This window comes from Sphaeramia orbicularis, chromosome 14 (assembly GCF_902148855.1).
Source record: "Sphaeramia orbicularis chromosome 14, fSphaOr1.1, whole genome shotgun sequence".
In the NCBI taxonomy this organism is placed as follows: domain Eukaryota; kingdom Metazoa; phylum Chordata; class Actinopteri; order Kurtiformes; family Apogonidae; genus Sphaeramia; species Sphaeramia orbicularis.
The window spans coordinates 44,408,569-44,426,502 of record NC_043970.1 but is presented as its reverse complement, the minus strand read 5'-3'; the positions used below and the strand labels follow the sequence as shown (position 1 = coordinate 44,426,502).

At 37.1% G+C, this 17,934-nt stretch overlaps 1 protein-coding gene across 4 annotated transcripts in view; it reads right to left on the bottom strand.

Annotated features, from left to right (window-relative positions):
* The window catches only part of uimc1 (ubiquitin interaction motif containing 1), a 30,527-nt gene that overhangs the window by 8,861 nt on the left and 3,732 nt on the right, over positions 1-17,934 (bottom strand). For 3 of the 4 annotated variants that reach the window (XM_030154698.1, XM_030154699.1, XM_030154701.1), the window contains 11 exons: positions 17,172-17,352; positions 16,846-17,003; positions 15,990-16,679; positions 15,432-15,495; positions 15,222-15,322; positions 13,913-14,025; positions 12,686-12,908; positions 9,826-9,930; positions 7,537-7,592; positions 4,315-4,493; positions 835-899 (listed from right to left, as the gene is read on the bottom strand). In XM_030154698.1, coding sequence (XP_030010558.1) covers positions 835-899; positions 4,315-4,493; positions 7,537-7,592; positions 9,826-9,930; positions 12,686-12,908; positions 13,913-14,025; positions 15,222-15,322; positions 15,432-15,495; positions 15,990-16,679; positions 16,846-17,003; positions 17,172-17,352 — 1,935 coding nt within the window. The remainder of the gene's footprint in view (positions 1-834; positions 900-4,314; positions 4,494-7,536; positions 7,593-9,825; positions 9,931-12,685; positions 12,909-13,912; positions 14,026-15,221; positions 15,323-15,431; positions 15,496-15,989; positions 16,680-16,845; positions 17,004-17,171; positions 17,353-17,934) is intronic. The other variant, XM_030154702.1, reaches the window with a different exon arrangement.

The following is a 17,934-nucleotide window of genomic DNA, read 5'->3' as shown; positions in this document are numbered from 1 at the left end:
CAACATTTGTACTAACATTACCTTATCATAAAAACTCCATAATTTGTGGTTATAGTGGTTAAATTTCAACAGCTGGACAAGTCAAGCTAGAAAACTATAGGACTACAGCAGAAAATCGAACGTAATAGTTGTTTAAGATATAAATTTGTACTAACCCAAACCAGAGAAACTTGAATTTACAACATGAATGTCCGCTAATACAGGAAATACACTCAATTTGAAAGATGATGGTATCTTATTAACTTACCACTGGGGTTGCTAGATTAGCTGCAATAGAAATGAATGCGTTCCAACGGCTTTACACTCAGTGTTTGGAGCCAATGGCCCCTCCATGACCCAGAAGAAGGTGCATATTTCTTTGACAACGGGAGTCTATGGAAGTGTCGCGACACTGATATATATCGAGGCCTCTGACTAAAACGTGTTGAAAATGTCATGTGATTGAGTCACAGGGCCGTGAACGCGGACCCCTAATAGTTTGTAAAATGAGCACTGATCTCTACCAGAGACTACATTTAAATCCATTTATTGTGATTCTTTGAAGTCTGTTTGCACTAAAAAGGTTTATTTAAAGCATTTTACCCTGCCAGAAATAACTAATTATATAAAGCCATGAAAAGTGAAGAGTTCAGATAATTTCCATAGTAAAGTCTTCATTACAGAATAGAAAATGTGAAAGGTTTTCACATTATCTGATGCTGTTTAAGTATCATAGTAACCTTCATTCAAAATTCTGCAGTGGTTTTAACCAAATAACATCACATCACACAACCTAAACCCTCCAGAAACCAAGGGAAAATCTGTGGTATGTTTGAAACGTCATCATGAACATACCTCTGCTGCAGCGTCAGTGTCCATCATCAAGTCTTGCGTGCTGTCGTTGTCGCTCAGCTGGGTTTCTGTGAGTACAAAGAGAAGAGTAAATCAGGTAAGTTCACACTAAAGAGGTCAGATTTAATGAGCAATGCAAAACAGGATGAGCAGCAATCCTGAAAAAGCGCTCAGGGAAATTTACTGACAATGTACAAATACATGAACACATACAGTCAACGAAACGCAACAGAAACATGAGTTAAGGTCTGTGTTTTTGTCAGTGCATGAGTGTAACAACTTCCAGGGTTTGTACAAATTTTTCAAGGTCAAATTCAAGCACTTTTAAGGGTCATTTTCAATTTTTTTCACCACCTTATTGCTGGAATAAAATATACATCTACAGGAATACATATACTCAGGATTATTTTTTTCACTTTTTATCACAATGATGTAGATTGTATTATGCTTTAAACATCTAAAATGATGTTTCATAACAGCAAAAGGCTTAGAAATTAAAGAACGCAAAGTTTTATCCAAAAAAAGGGAGGCCACTTGGCATTCTTCAGACACACTCGCACCGAGACCAAGACTAAGATAAAAATGTACCCGGAGTTGACCTGGGAACACAAAATTTTCTTTTTCAAAAGGTATCACCTCTCTGCAAGTAGCTTTGGCTTGAAATCTAACCTGGCAGAGTAAATATTAAAAATAAAACAAATAAATCACAGAATTACAGGCACTTTCAAGCGCTTAAACGGAAATTCAAGCATTTTTCAGACCTTGAAAACTCAACATTGAAATTCAAGGATTTCAAACACCCATATGAACCTTGAACTTAAGTTCCTAAAATACATTCAAACACAACCTGTTCAAGACTCCGTTACTAACATGGTTCCTACGCATTTGAAATTTCTGAATTCCATACTTTTCCCAGACATCTTGGTAAAAAAAATTCCACCAGCCTCTATATTTGGGATTTATGAGCCAGTCAGAGAATTTCCATCTACCCATTATAGAGCTGCACAATACAGGGGTTGGACAAAATAATGGAAACACCTTCTATGATGCCACAATGTTAGGTGTTTCCATTATTTTGTCCAACCCCTGTATATCATTTGAGCATCGTCATCACAATGTACATGTGCGCAATAGTCACATCACAGATTCTGCAGTGTAGGAAGTAAATGAACTCAGTGTGTTCTCATCTAATTTCAACCTGGGTACCTGACACACACTGCGCACAGCGATCCACCAATCCCGATCATTCTTAATCAGTTTGCCGAAGCTGACCACGACCCTGCACAGGGAGTGATTCGCTGGCAACAACATTGAAAAATGAGCAACGAACAAGAGAAAATCACTGAAAATGAAGGTTTGGTGCCAAAAAGAAAATCAACATCAGTTATCTGGAATTATTTCAGCTACAAGAAGGATGAAACTGAAACACGATCATGATCTGTGTCGATAGTTTCTTCCATCTGTCACTACAATGAGAGGAAACAACTAATTTGTTTGACCATTTACGTCAGCGCAATACAGATGTTATATCCTCCTGAGTAGTTTTTCATATCGCAATATATATCGCAGGGTTAAAAAAAAAAATTGCAATGACAGTTTTTTCCAATATCGTGCAGCCCTAACCCATTATGAGTTCTGCCAACGATCATACAAGGCATGTTGAATAGTTAGCTCACAAAACAGTGTGTGGACATCACCTGCCCGTCAAAGCAGCAATGAAACTTGACAACACCTGGGCGGGGCTTAAAACGGGTTGGAGGAGCGTAAGAGCAGAAGGCAACTTGTCAATCTGCCCAAATGTTTTCTGGGACACATAGCCGACTGTATGTGCTCTCACAAATATTTTAGCTGCACTAGCAAGTGCCTGAAAAAAAAACCCAGATCAACCCATATCTTTTTTTACATATTCATAATTTTATGTTTTAGAAAATTGACCAGTGGGAACAGTCTGGGAAACATGAATATTTTTCCATACATTTGTTTCCATTTTCCATACATTTCCAGACCTGGACATTTATGAAATCAAATTCCGTACTTTTCCATACTTGTGTATAGGGATATACGATATTGGCATAAAAATGTAATATCGGTATCGGGTTTTTTGCCTATCATTAAAACCGATAAAATAATGCCTTGATCTCACCAGCATTTACCGACGCATAAATGAAGCGTTGTTTGTAGCTGAAAGAAATGTGCAGTTTTCAAAATTGTACAGTAGAGTTGCCACACTGTAATAGACTCATGGAGGGAGGGAGAGAAAATAAATAAATATGGCATTTTTTCCACAACTTAACTCTTTCTCCGCCAATAACGAGATTTTCCGTCACTCCGTGTTTTCACTGTTATACTGTAGTTGAAGCTGTTGCGGATCATGTGAATTACTTTCCTTAGTCCAGAAACAAACAATTAAGCAGCTTTTTCGGAAAAATGACGGACCAGGTTTAATGTTATTGCACTGGAGTCTCCGTATCCCATGGCAACGCATCCAGCGGCAGTCACAGAATGAGGAAGTGCAGACTATGCAGGAACCGCACACAGTTTCAAAAGCCTTAAAGATGATTATGGAGACAGTCTGACAATTCAATATATGATGGAGTTACAGAAGAACCATTTAGAGACAGGAACGGAGAAACAGAAGGTGAGGGAGACGGACACTGAACACGGGAAACACGGAGCGGCTCAGGTCCGACACGGAGGTGCGGGGGGCACGGAGCGACACGGAGAAAATGACAGACAGGAGGAAGAGAAAAGAGACATTTATAGAGGACATTCAAGGAGAAGACAGACACAGACATGGGACAAGACAAAGGATAGCTAGTCTGAATCTGTTAGAGTGAGTTCAGATTCTGAATGGACACAGAACAGATTCAGCTGTAGAATGTCAGCAGGGACACAGGTAAGACACTGTTGGATTTGACTTTAGTAGGAAATAAATAAATAAATACATAAATTCATACATAGATAAATAACTACATGTCCATATAATTATTTACAGATCAAACACCTAACAACATTTTCAGTCAGCCTCCAAAGATTAGTGAAAATTACCAAAAAGGCTGGTGCTGGCTACCAACTCAGTGGAAAATGCTCTGGCAGAGAAAGAGTTAAGTTGAAGTATGTATTCTTTGCACAGACAGTGTTTACATTTTGAAAGCCTTGTTGCATTTGAGAATGCATCCAATGGGGCATCACAGTAAAATTAGGCATGATGTGTTAATTCCATGACAGGAGATATGTGATGTTACCTAAAATTAGTTTAATATCCCACATATATCGGCAGCGATATCAGTAGATATCGGAATCGGAAATTAAGCGTTGGACAATATCGGCATATCGGTTTTTGGCAAAAAAGCCAATATCGGACATCCCTACTTGTGTAGGAACCCTGTACTAAACAAATAGTGGCACGAACTGTTAAGAGGAGGAAAAAAAAAAAAAAAAAATCGATTATAACTTGTTTTATACATCAGACTTTTTTCACACCTGGACAAACTGTGCAGTCATCAGAATCCGGCTGCTGCTCTCCTCCTTTACCTTCCTCCTCCTCCTCCTTTTTCTCTTCTCTGTCCTCTTCTTTCTTGTCATCTTCCTCCTCCTCTGCCTCAGCTGTAGGGGTCTCAGTATCTTCACATGGGTTGTTTCCTCTCTGTCTGAGGACGCGTCTGGAAATGTGTTTAAATAAAGGTCAAAGACAAGAAAAAACACATTCTAAAAACTAAGGGCTTTATTTCATGAATCTGAGTCATAGAAACGGCTCAACATTCTTTTACTTTATTTCACTGGACAAAATTACTCTAATATGCAAATTAAACCACTAACTATATTAATGCACTGTGACTTAATATACATATACAGTAGTGGAAAAAATTATTAGACCATCAAAAGTCATCAAAAACAATGGTTATGCAATCAAGTACTAACTTTTGTGTGTGTCATGTGACTAAAACAGACAGAAAAAAAAAACATGGAATGCCTAAAAGTACTGTTTTTGTCAGTACAATGCCATAGATATTGATGTAAGACCTGAAGTGATTTTGGTTATTGTCAAGAAAACATACAAAATGGATAGATATCAGCTCTGAAATAAAACTACTATGAGCTGTTTTGTTGTTATTATTATATTTGTCCAAACAAACGTACCTTTAGTTGGACCAGGCATTAAAATGAACAAGAAACTGAAGAAAACAAGGGGTGGTCTAATAATTTTTTCCACGACTGTAGACATTTGCAATTTTATATCTTTAGTGTTTTATTCTTTTGTGTAATACAGTTACTTTATACTTCAACTGTATGTCACTTATATTGCTATTACTGTGTCATATTTGGATACTGGATGGATAACTTTCCTTTGGCATTAAGTAACTACCAATATAAGTGTATATTTTTCCCCTGGAGAGTCAGCTCAGACAATATGACTATTTAATGTATTTTGTCCAATGGTACATCTCCAGGACTTCCTGTTTTCATAAAGTAATGCTGGGAAATAAAACAATAATGTTATTTAGTGTAATACGATACAGCACTGAATACCATTATTGTGAATTATCAATTTTTCATTTGTTTTTTAAGTTTATAGTATCAGCAAAAACACCTGTTCAAAACAAACTCTGCACTTACTTTAAATCGTTTAGAATTCACATTAACTGAAATCGAATGAAACTAAATACAAAATAATCATTAAATCACAGAATCAGAGACTAACAGGTATGTTTTCATCATGTTCTGTTTTCATGAAAAAGCTAAAACTTAAAAAAAAAAAAAAACACCTTGTGAATCTAAGCCATCAATTGATCACTTATAAAATAATCCACAGAGTTTATGCTACTCCTCATAAACGTTATAGAATGGGTCTGATCTCTAGTCCAAATTGTACTTTGTGTTCCAACTCTTCTGTGGGAACAGTCCCACATATGTTCTAGGAATATACTAAAATAAAGACTTTATGGACTTATGTTTGCAATGTTATGAGTAAAATTCTCATGTTTACAATAATACCAGACCCAGGTCTATGTCTTTTGAACAATGATACTGCTTTGAACCTTAAACAAATTTGTCGGAGAATTCTTTTTTGTGGATTTACAGCTGTGAAATCTTAGAGTTATGGTTTAATAAAGAAATTAACCCTATTAAATGTTGGTTATTAAATGTACAACACGTGGGTAATTTAGAGCCAGACTTTACCGAGCAAAGCCCCAAACTGTGGCTAAATGGTCAAATTTTGTGGTAGATATTACTGAAATGTTGAAAAAACAGTCATGTGTTTTTACTTTGCTTTTTTTTGTATATGTACATGTATGTATTATAACCTTCACTTTTTCTTCTCCTGTCAACCGTGTTTATGCCTATTTTCCTTGGTTTTGGCTTTAGTTTTTAATGAGATGACGGTCTGTGTTCTTTGTGTTTTTGTTGTATTAGTGTTGTTAAAACTTTTCAGTAAAAAGTAAATCACAAAAAAAAAAACAGCTTGTTTTTTTAAATTTCGCACTCAGGAACAAAGTTAAACTGTAGAGAAATAATAATTTGAAATATACGGTAACAATGCAATTCTTTTAATTCCACAAACTATTCACTGAGGATGTTTCTGGGTTTTTACAGTTCCAGAATAAGCAAGACTCCTGTAATATTGTGACCACAGTCACTGCTGACACCTGGTGGTAAGATAAAACGAAAATTAAATAGCAAAGCATAGATTCTTAATGTGCACTAAACAACACAAATAAAAACCACAAAGAAAACAAAACAAAACAGTTTCTTGCAGTTCATGAAAGGGCAGAAAACTGTGGATCTCTGAAGGCAGCTGAATACTTCTAAATATTTTAAAAACTCGACTCTGCACCTCACCCAATATGTTGCATTTTAACTTGTTTTCATCTGTTGACTTGGCTTTTACATAATACATGTTTTTTTTACAGTACTGCTTTTAGATTTGATTATTTATTATGTGTCTATTACTACACTGGGCCTGGATAACACTTTCTATTCCTCCATATTTTTTAAATTTTTATTTATTTATTTGTTAAACATGTTTATTTATAATTTTTTGGTGCTTATTTAAGTTACATTGAACATTTGAACATTCAATTTCAGAGGCTTTAAGCATGTCCCATTCTTCCCATCCCCCTCACCCTCCTACCCCTGGTCCAACATGACATACTTGATGATTGTAATAAAAAAAAAAAAAAAAAAAAAAATAGCCAAGTACTTCTGGAACAAAAAAGGTAAAATAAAAAAAGAAATAAAATAATAAAAGTAAAGAGAAAAAAAGTGCCTAATAGTAGACAAATCTGCTTATTCAAAATTACATCCTACATGCAAAATATGGTCAAGGAGTTATTAATATTATGAGAGAATACATGTTTTTTTTATCTCCGCTAGGAGGTATTGTGATCACTGCTTTGTGTGTGTGCGTGCGTGTTTGTTTGTTAGCAAGATAACTCAAAAACTTAAGGACAGATTTTCATGAAATTTTCAGGAAATATTGATACTGGCACAAGGAAGAAATGATTAAATTTTGGTGGTGATCAGGGGGGTGGGGGGTGGGGTAGATCTGTCTTGGCGGAGGTCTGTGCTCTCAGAGTGCTTTTCTTGTTTAAAATGTTATTGAATGACATTAAAGGAATCTGAATCTGAAACTAATATTAAATGTCATGTTACTCAAGACATCGTGTATCAGCTGTGGTTGGATGAGGGGGTGGCAAGTTTTACCTTCGTGGGAGATGCAGTTGAGGCGATTCAGATGCCGATTCGGGTGAAGGAGATTTCTGAAAAAGATTAAAAAAAAAAAAAAAAAGTGAAAAAGTAGGTGGAAGTTACTAATGCCCCTACCCAACCACACAACAGTTTGCTCCTCCTGCTCAGTGACACTATCCTGACCCAGAGATTAATTTAGAGCAGTGGTTCTTAACCTTGTTGGAGGTACAGAACCCCACCAGTTTCATATGCGCATTCACCGAACCCTTCTTTATTAAAAAATAAAATATGATTTTTTTCAAATTCAAGACACAGGTATATGTTTTACTGGTGCACAAAATGAACCGTGCATTAACATCACTGTGTTCAAAGAACAAAACCAATACAACGCATGAACTCACAACAAATTACATACCTTTTCACAAAGACATGACCTTTTTTAGTACTACCACACTGAAATGGTTTTAATTTTTAACCTTATGTATTCCAATAATGAACTTATTGTATTTATGCTATTTATCATTTTTAACATTTTAACACACACCCATCACCTAATTTCCATCAGGCTACAATAATAAGGAATATTTACTGCAAATCAGTGTGACTTCTGCTGTTGTCTTTGAGAGACCAGTTCAGAAATGCGTGGCTTCACCTTGGCAACGGTGCGTCGGTCGTCACATGATTGTAACTGACCAGTGTGGTGACTGAAAATGTAAACAAACGCTACACATGTCTGCCTCCGTGGTTAACAGGAAGTAGCAAAAGTCATAACAACGATGTGGAAAATAATTCATCGTCAGACGAGTGGAAGAGAGTCCTCCGTGGTTAACAGGAAGTAGCAAAAGTCATAACAACGATGTGGAAAATAATTCATCGTCAGACGAGTGGAAGAGATTATAAACACTTCCGGATGTGTTGTAGTGCTATAAGCAACAACAATACACCACGTATATTGGATGTCAATCAGAGAAAGAGTCTCCGAAGCCGTTTGTTTACATACACGGACCTAGCCCGACACACACACCCAACTGATGAGTCGAGCGTGTGTCTTGACCTCCGCCGAACCCCTGAGACTGAGTCACCGAACCCCTAGGGTTCGATCGAACCCAGGTTAAGAACCACTGATTTAGAGTCTTAACTTTCAATCTTTTCAAAAACTTTTCCAAAATTTGCAAAAAAAATTTTGAAATTCAGCCATCAGACTGTACAGTACCTCTCCTAGTGGTAAAGAATGTGTCAAATTTAAAAAGCATTGAGTGAATAGTGTCCGAGAAATGGGATGGACAAAATCATGGACAGAGGGATGACCGGAAGGACAAATGGAATTCCATATTCACTGATTTACAGGATTTACTTTATGTTGGAGCCTTGGTTTGGAAATTTAATAAAGAGAGTAAGACAAAAATACATTTTCAGTAAGAATTAACACTAACCACTGGTGGACTGATAGTTCTGATTCTAACTCATATCATCGTATTATCATCAATATAGGTGCTTCTATGAAACTGGTCCTAAAAACAGGACATGGGGCTAAAAATTCAAACCAGATGTAGACTAATGTTATGAAGCAAGTTTGGAAGCACTTTGGGTCTATTTTATAAAGAAATACTTACTGAGATAAAAAACTTTTTCAGACAAAACACATTTTTATATTATTTTACATTATATTTAATACAAAAATCCACATGTAACACTGTCAAAAAAGGACAGGAAAATTACGCGCTACTTTTTCTTTTAATATCTCTTTATTCTCTCACAGGTACATTTTGGGAATTGAACCAGTTATGCAAGGCAGAGTGTTTGACAAAAATGACCACTGTTGCAAAATCATTCACAACTTATATGCGTTTAACTGGGCAGGTTCTCACATGTAACTCAAGTGGACACAATGGGTTATATACAAAACCTGGAATGAGACTGAGATTGATGAAAAACCCACATATATGGATCAGAAAAACCACTAGGATCGACACATCTAACACAGTGTCTTTATTTATCGTCTATATAAGACCATTTACACAAGTTATTTACACTCAAATGCACTGACACCTAGGGAGATTTAACTGTCCATATTTTGGTCCTATTTTTGGCCCAAATAATTTATTAAAAATGCATTAATTTTGGGATGGCTCAGAGCAAAAGAATAATTTTTTTGCATTTATCTGAGGTCATCATTCGGTACATCCTGAGGAGAAATATGTTTAAATTTCTCTTTTATTATTGGGTCTAAAAAGCTGGCGAAGTGTCAGATACCGAAATGTACCCAGTTTCAGAGAAGCACCCGTATATCTACACATCTCATACCTCTGGCTGTGGTAGGATGGGCTCCCCCCACTCCGCTTTCTTCATCAGACACCTCTGAGCCTGCTTCACACTCTTCTCATAAACCTCCATCTGAGCCAGGATCACCTGTCGACAGGAACACAAGGGGAGCAGCGTGAGTCGAAGGAAAGCTTTGTCTTACAGCCAGGGTTGGTGAGCTTGACAACCTAAAGAGCTGTTTTTGTCTCGGAAAAAAAGGAAGAAATCTGACTGGAGCCATGAAAAAAATATTTAAACCCATCTATATTTTACCATGAGGTGGCCTATTTGTGATAGTTTGCTATTTAACTTTGTATTTCCATTACAATAATGGAATGTCTGGTGCATTTAAGAAATTATACAACTACAAAAAAGAAAACATTCAAGATTTATACAATTTTTTTAATGATGGACACCATTTCCAAAATATAATAGTGTTGTGTAATGAAGAAAAAGCGCAATTTTTATGTATAGTGGCTTACTTACTAACTACGAACAAATGCAAATTGAGCATCTTGTACTGAATTTCGCAAGAAAATAGTCGATTTTGTTTTTTATATTGCCAAAGAATTATTTTATTCCATGTAAAGCCTGCACATTTTTGCAGATGGATGAAGACAGAATAGATTTAGGGCTATAACAGTGTTAAAAAATATTGACTCATTCAGTTCATTTCAAAATGTTCCTCATGTTTTTTGACCAGAGGAGCTGTAGACAGAAGCTAAAGAGGCATATGTGGCCCTGGAGCCACAGGTTAAAGACCCCTATTTTACAGAGTTAGTCTGTAAATGGTGTATGAGAAAAAACACAGAACCAACAATTCACACCAACCCATTACTCACTTTGTCACCTGTTGGGCTGCAACTACATGAATGATTTACTGCTGACAGATTAACAGGTTTATTATTGTAGTCTGGTGTTTTTCCAAATACTATAGATGTTAATTCAGCCAAAGAAAACATGTAAGAGTTAAGCAACCAACTACCACATCACCACTTTGTGTTATGGACCAAAGAAGATATTGGAGGACAATATCTAGTGCTTTATTCTATAAGATGATACTCCTTTTATGCATCAAATGATTCATTTAGAAAATCAACAAATTAATCAACAGTGAAAATAAACATTAGTTGCAGCCCTACGTCATAGAGAAACAGAAAAAGAGTAAATAATCACAGCAGGAGAATGCAACTTAGGCTACGTTCAGACAGTAGGTCTTAATGCACTATTCCGATCTTTTGGTGAAATCCAATTTTTTGTGTGCTCGTTCATATTACACATTAAATGCAACTTCTATCAGTTTTTTCTATAAGTATTTCTTATCTTACTAGATTTTGTGCCTTTGAGCATTCTCTAAAATTCAACTATGACAGAGACTTTTTTCCGTACTTTATGAAGACAAGAATTCCAGACTTTTCAAGGTCTGGAAAACAGTGTTTCAAAATGCCATACTTCCTAAGACTTTAAAGACCTGCACAAGCACCCTGTATATGGTAAGATGGGTGTTTCTATCTTTCAACAGTTATGAGGTTGGGGGGCTATTAATTAGGAGTTTTGACCTCATCTGGGGCAAAGTTATAATAGTTTTGGATTTTTCATTATAGTTTAGTCATATTTAGTTTGGACTTTTATTTCCCTCTAATTCAGTTAGTTTTAATTAGTTTTTAGAGCAGGTTTGCTAGTTTTTATTAGTTTTTGTTATTTTCTAAATGCTTAGTTTTAGTTTAGTTTAAGTTTTTTCATATCTTTTATCTTCTTCGCCGTCATATTCAAATACATCCCAGACAGGACTCTGCTGCTTTCTCCCAACTTTAGTCTCCATGTTTCCAGGTAGAGTGGGGACCAGAAGACGACTCTAAACCACAGGTGATGAGAAGTGACGGACTGTTAAATGTCATATGGTGCCAGCAGCTAAAGTTATTTGAGGGAAACAAATAGATTTCATCTCAATCCGACCTTGACAAAGACGAAAACAAAGGGAATTTTATACATAATTTTTATACGTTTTTTAGTTAGTCTTATAAGCACACAATACAGTTTCAGTTAGTTGTCGTTTTTTTCTTTTAATTATAGTTTTTACTTATTTCAGTGAACAAAAATGTTTTTACAATTCTAGTTTTTGTCATTTCGTTAGTTTTCGTTAACAATAATAACCTTGATTTGGGGGACAGTCCTTGTTCATGTGTTCCACGTGTTTTGTTGATCCGAGCACAAGTGTTCAGCTCCAAATGCTACAGTCCACACCTAGCTTTAGAACTTATCTTGCATTATCACATCACATCAGATCTCACTTCCCTGCTACATGGAAATAAAAAAGATAATCCTCTCACTTTGCATTAGAGCTGTACACTATGATCACATCTCTCAGGAGGCATGTTAACACAAGTCAGAATGTTCTTGTTAAGACTTTGCTAACTCCTGGCCTACGTTGCAACACTAAATACACACAAATGGACATGGGGAGGAGTCACTTCTAAATCACAGAGACACTAGGTAATACTAGTCTGATGCAAACAGGGCTTTAACTGTTAAACAAACAGCATTATTTCAATTCATAATGGACTCTAAATTGAACTAATAATACCAACTTGTGACATACAAACTAAATGTATGCTCCTAACTGTTACTGCTGTTACACTGAACACTTACTTGTCTACATACACATTCTATAGTTCACATTATATTTTATATATTTTATGTGTATTTTATTTTCCATGGTAAGCACAGTTTGCACAGGGGTGCTTGTTGAAATTTCATTTCACTGTGAGTATACCTGTACATCCATATGTGACAAATAAATAAAAATCTTGAATCTTGAATCTAACGTGTTCATTATTCCATGTGAACTAAAACCAGTGTTCACCTTTGTGTACGAGTCTGGGTCCAGGCCTCGTGGACAGAATGGAACCCCCCAGTAGTAGTGGACCGTCTGCCCAGTGAGAGGCTCTGCAGAGGGGGCAGGATCCACAGCAGAGCGGTGCTGCTGGCAGGTGGATGCAGAAGAAGGTGGTCCAGGTGACGTCTGTCTGATGGAGTTGCTCTTGTTGTTGGTGAATGAGGCTGAATGACACTTCTGAGGATTCAGACTGAAGACATATAGAGCTGAATGAACATTACTGATACAAGACCCTTTACTGTCATCTAAAAATGAATCAAAACAAGTGAAAAATAAACAAAGCGTTGATGGAACTAGTTGTTTCCATATCTTTTCAAATAAACTGAATGTTAGCGTACAATTTTAACAAACAACAGGAGAAGTTAAAACTTAAACTGGGCTTTTACTTTCAAAATAAGTTGTGTTTTTCTTTTGATGTAAAAAAGCGCCTTGTTACTGCCACCTTTTTATCCGTGTTAGATTATGGAGATCTACTTTATATGAATGCACCATCAAAATGTCTTCAAATGGTTGACAGAGTTTATCATGCTTCTCTGAGGTTTATTATTAATTCTAAAGCCATGACACATTGCGAGTTGTATTCCAGAGTGGGCTGGCCCGCCCTGTCCACTAGGAGGCTGGGACACTGGGACACCTTGATTTACAAGGCCATACTTGGATTATTGCCTTCCTATAGCTGTAGTTTAATAATAACAAGTGTAGTTTAATAATAACAAGTGTTGATTCTTACTGTCTGTGATCAAATGAACATTTGTTCCTCTCTGTGCCGTTCGTCCATACAGAACTGGGTAAAAGGGCATTTGTCCACTCTGCTCCTTGCACATGGAATATGTTGCTAAAAGACTGGAAACTGACTGAATGCTGAATGAATGATTTCCTCGAATGCTTTTAAATCCAAACTCAAAGTGCTAGAGACTAATTCAGTGACTTGCACTTGTTTTTCATAGTTTGACTTGTCCTGTAAATTACTGTATGTTGTGACTGTGTGTTGTATTTCATGCTGCCTCTTGGCCAGGACCCCCTTGGAAAAGGGGTTCTTAATCTCAATGGGATCTTTCTTCTTGGCTAAATAAAGGTTAAATTAAAAAAAAAAAAAAAAAAAAGAAGAAGTAAAATCAGGATTATTAAGTAGGGCTGTGGAAAACAAATGCATCATGAGCTCAGTATCAGGCTGTGAAATAAATCTGGATTCACCTGCAGTTTGTCTGTGGAGAAGCTGCAGTCGGGAGTTTCTGGGACGCCGTCTGAGCGCCTGCCTGATGAACAGCCCTCTCCTCTGGGAACACTGGGCTGGGAGAATCCACCGGCTGCAACAGAAGGAGATGACGTCAACACTGTGAACATCTGGTCTTGGTGCGTTTCATAAAACATTTCATCACACTTTGTTAACAAGAACATCCTTTAAAGCAGGGGTCACCAACCCTGGTCCTCGAGATCTGCTATCCTGCATGTTTTAGATGTTTCCCTCTTCCTGCACACCTGACGGGTCGTTATCAGGCTTCTGCAGAGCTCGATGAGAGGATTATCATTTGAATCAGGTGTGACGGAAGAGGGAAACATCTAAAACATGCAGGATAGCAGATCTCAAGGACGAGGGCTGGTGACCCCGGTTTTAAAGGGTTCTGATAAAAGGAAAAGTCCTGAAGCTGAAATACAATATTTTTCCAAACCGTCTTTGTAGAAATACTAGAAGAAGTATTCAGAGGCTTTATTTAAGTGCTATTCAATAATGTAAAAACATACTGCTTTACCATGTGCATGTGCAAATATATTATAAATATGTATAGAATACTTAAATAAACTTATATAAATACGTACATAAAGAGTAGTTTTCTTTTTTCTCTATATATTTTTTGCTTCAGAAGTGTATATTTTCAGTCTTCACTACACTTTATTTTTGTGTTCGCTGCTGTCAACTGTGTAATTTCCCCACAATGGGATCAATAAAGTCTTATCTTTTCTTAGATATGATTTATATAGCCAATGATTCTATGTGTCATGATTATTAATAGATAACATCATCAGTGTTTTCTCAGTATGTTAAAGTTGTTTCTGTTTTAGGAGCTAGTTTGAACTACATTATTAAATTAAATTAAATACCTGTACTGTGATAACTGGCCTGTAATAGAACAAATGTCTGCAGCTTTTCATTATTGATTTTGATTTCTGTGTAACTACATCTCTTCTTTTTATGTATATACTCTGTCTTTGTGTGGAACCAAAGACATTTCTCAACCGTGTTGATAAAAAATTTCATCTCAACTCAAATGGTTGGAAACCACTGCCTTAGTCTTAAATATTAGGTGTGTTTTCTTCCAGTAATTTTTAATCACAGACCAAAACAGTGAATATCAAAATGTCACAATGAAAACCTAGTAAGGAAAGTAGTCAGAATATCCGTTTGTTTTTTGTGGGGGGTTTTGGCATACAAAGAACAGAATGTCCAAATCATGTCTAAAGCTTTAAACACATTCTGATATTATAATAAAAAAAGTGTCCTTACAATAACATCAGCGTCCTCATCAGACCAATGCAGTGTCATGTCGCTGGTTAGTTCTCTCTCCATTGAGTTCCAGGCTTCAGTCAGTTCTTCCTCATTATCATCTGACAACAGAGCAATCAGTGAAAAATGACCAACAGTGAATCAACTCATGGGATCAGATCAAGCTCAGGGTGAGTGACCTGTTTATGAAATAAGCAGAAATGACTGTACCTGGCCTTGGTGACACCATAATGTAGTTACACCGGTCTTCATCACTGGTGTCAAGGTCAATGTCCTACAAAAAAAAAAAGAAGAATGAACAGAGAAAAAGCAGAAACAGCAGATCTGACATGAACATGGAGGCTGATGGAGGTCGACAAAAAGCCCCTAAAAATCATATTAGATATATTCCATTAAATGAGATTAGTAAAAACATGGTAAAAATCACAGGGTACATAGTTTATCCAGATCAAATACTATGTCATCTATTTTCATGGTGTTTTGTGCATCCTTTGTGTGGGTTTGAGGTAAAACAAGCAAACATAAACTAAATAGCCAAAAACAAAAACCGAAGCATATACAAAAGACTGAATTAAAACGACTGACTTAACATCTTAACTGCCAAGAAAGAGACCTGGCTGGCACCCCTTAAAAATCAATATAACAAAATAACACAAAATAAATAAATTACAGCCCAAACTCAAACTGTCACAAACTGACTTCAAAATGAAGACATTAGAGATGAATGAGTTGGGATTTTTCGTGGATCCTTTTGTGGTCTCGACTCACCTGTCTCAGATGCTCAGACCCTCGAGATGAACAGGAAGTTGGATTTCCTCCACTGTTTGGATCTCTGAGCTCTGCAGTTAAAGAAGCAGTGTTTTGTTTCTGTCCGGTCCTGCCAAAAACCGGGCTTTTAGAGCAGCTTCGATTCTGCACTGTGTCCTGTCTCTGATCAGTCTCCGAGAAGTCTGGACTTTTACAGACTGTAATGTCCTTATTGAACACAGGACTCCTGGGCTGACAGGACGTGGAGGTCAAACACTCCTGAGATAAGGAGATGAACCCAGAGTTTTCACAGCCTCTGCTTTCAGCTTTCAAGGCACTTTGTGGATCTTCACTCTGAGCGTTCCTGCCGAATACTGGACTTTTACAATACTGAGGACTCAGCTGAGTCTCTGCGTCGTCTCCCTGATCAGTCCCTGAGAGGGTGCCGTGCTTTAGAGAAGGCGCGGTCTCAGGTAAAAGGACATTATTGACACATGCAGGGCTTTTGGGAAATGTCGGGCTCTGGGGTCGAGCGGGAAGAGACTTTTGAGTGCAACTGTATTGAGAGCACGACACAAACCCTGATGCTGCACAGTTTTCCAGCACGTCCTGACTCAGCGGGGATATGCAAACCTGGGCTCTACTGGTTGCCATGGGGAAGACGGGTGATTTACGAAGCTGACAGTCCTCGATCTGTGTGGAGTCAGAGCTCTGAAACAAAAACAAAAGAAATATTTCAATAAAGTCATACTTGTCGAGAAGAAATGCAGATGTAAGAGACTTCTTCCTGTTTTTACATAAACTAAATCTTTAGTATGTAACAATGTAAAAATAAATGTGTTTTCTTATCAAAGAGAACATAATGTTTATAACTAACCTGTGGTGAGTCCAAAGGCACTCGTAGAGATTCTGAGCCGCTGCTCGGTGAAGCCTGAGAACAGATGTTGGAATCTGGCATCTCCATCAGAGGACTTCCATCCAACCTTTTCTGGATTTTATTCATGTTTTTAGGTTCATCTTCTCCTTCTTTTGGTCCTTAAAGACGAAAAAAAAAAAACTATGCTGATTTCATTTATTTATTTTTAGCTTGGCATTTGGTCTGGGTATTTCCCAAACAAAACCTCCGTTTTTGCTGTTGATGGTGCAGAAGATACTGTGGGGCTTCAGTGGATCGTCAGCTGTTGAACTGTTGAATTAACTCACCTCTGCTCTTCTCTTCCCCTAGAGTGTAGTCAGTTTCTGACGCCACCTGATCACCATCAAACGGCTTCTTTCCATTTGGGTAAAGGAGCTTCCGTCGAGAGGAGACACAGATCGGGGCATCAGCATCACCAAGAATGCTCTGACTTTGGGAGGGTGGGTACAGCTGAGTCTGGCTGACCATCTGAGGCAAGGCAAGGCAAGTTTATTTGTATAGCACATTTCAGCAACAAGGCAATTCAAGGTGCTTCACACAGGACATTGAAATAAAAGAAACAAAAAGAAACACATTTAAAACATTATAAAAGAAACATGTAAAAGGTGATTAAAAACAGCAAGTAAGAAAACAACACATAAAATCAAAAAAAATAAAATAGAATAAAATAAAATAAAAATAAAAACACACACATACTGAGGGAAAACGTCCACAAAGAGCAGCTGTGTTTACTCAATAAACCAGACAATAATAACAGGAAATTACTTATACTTTCATGCTGAATTGTCTCTATTCAACTGTACAACTACATCATCTTCAGTTGGCTTGATTATTGCAACAGTGTCTTTACAGGTCTACCTAAAAAATCCATAAGACAACTGCAGCTCATTCAGAACTCTCCTGCTAGAGTCCTCAAGAAGACCAGAAAAGCGGACCACATTAGTCCAACTCTGAGGTCCTTCCACTGGCTGCCTGTCCGTCAGAGGATAGACTTTACAGTTCTGTTGCTGGTCTATAAAGCTCTGAATGGTGTAGGACCAAAATACATCA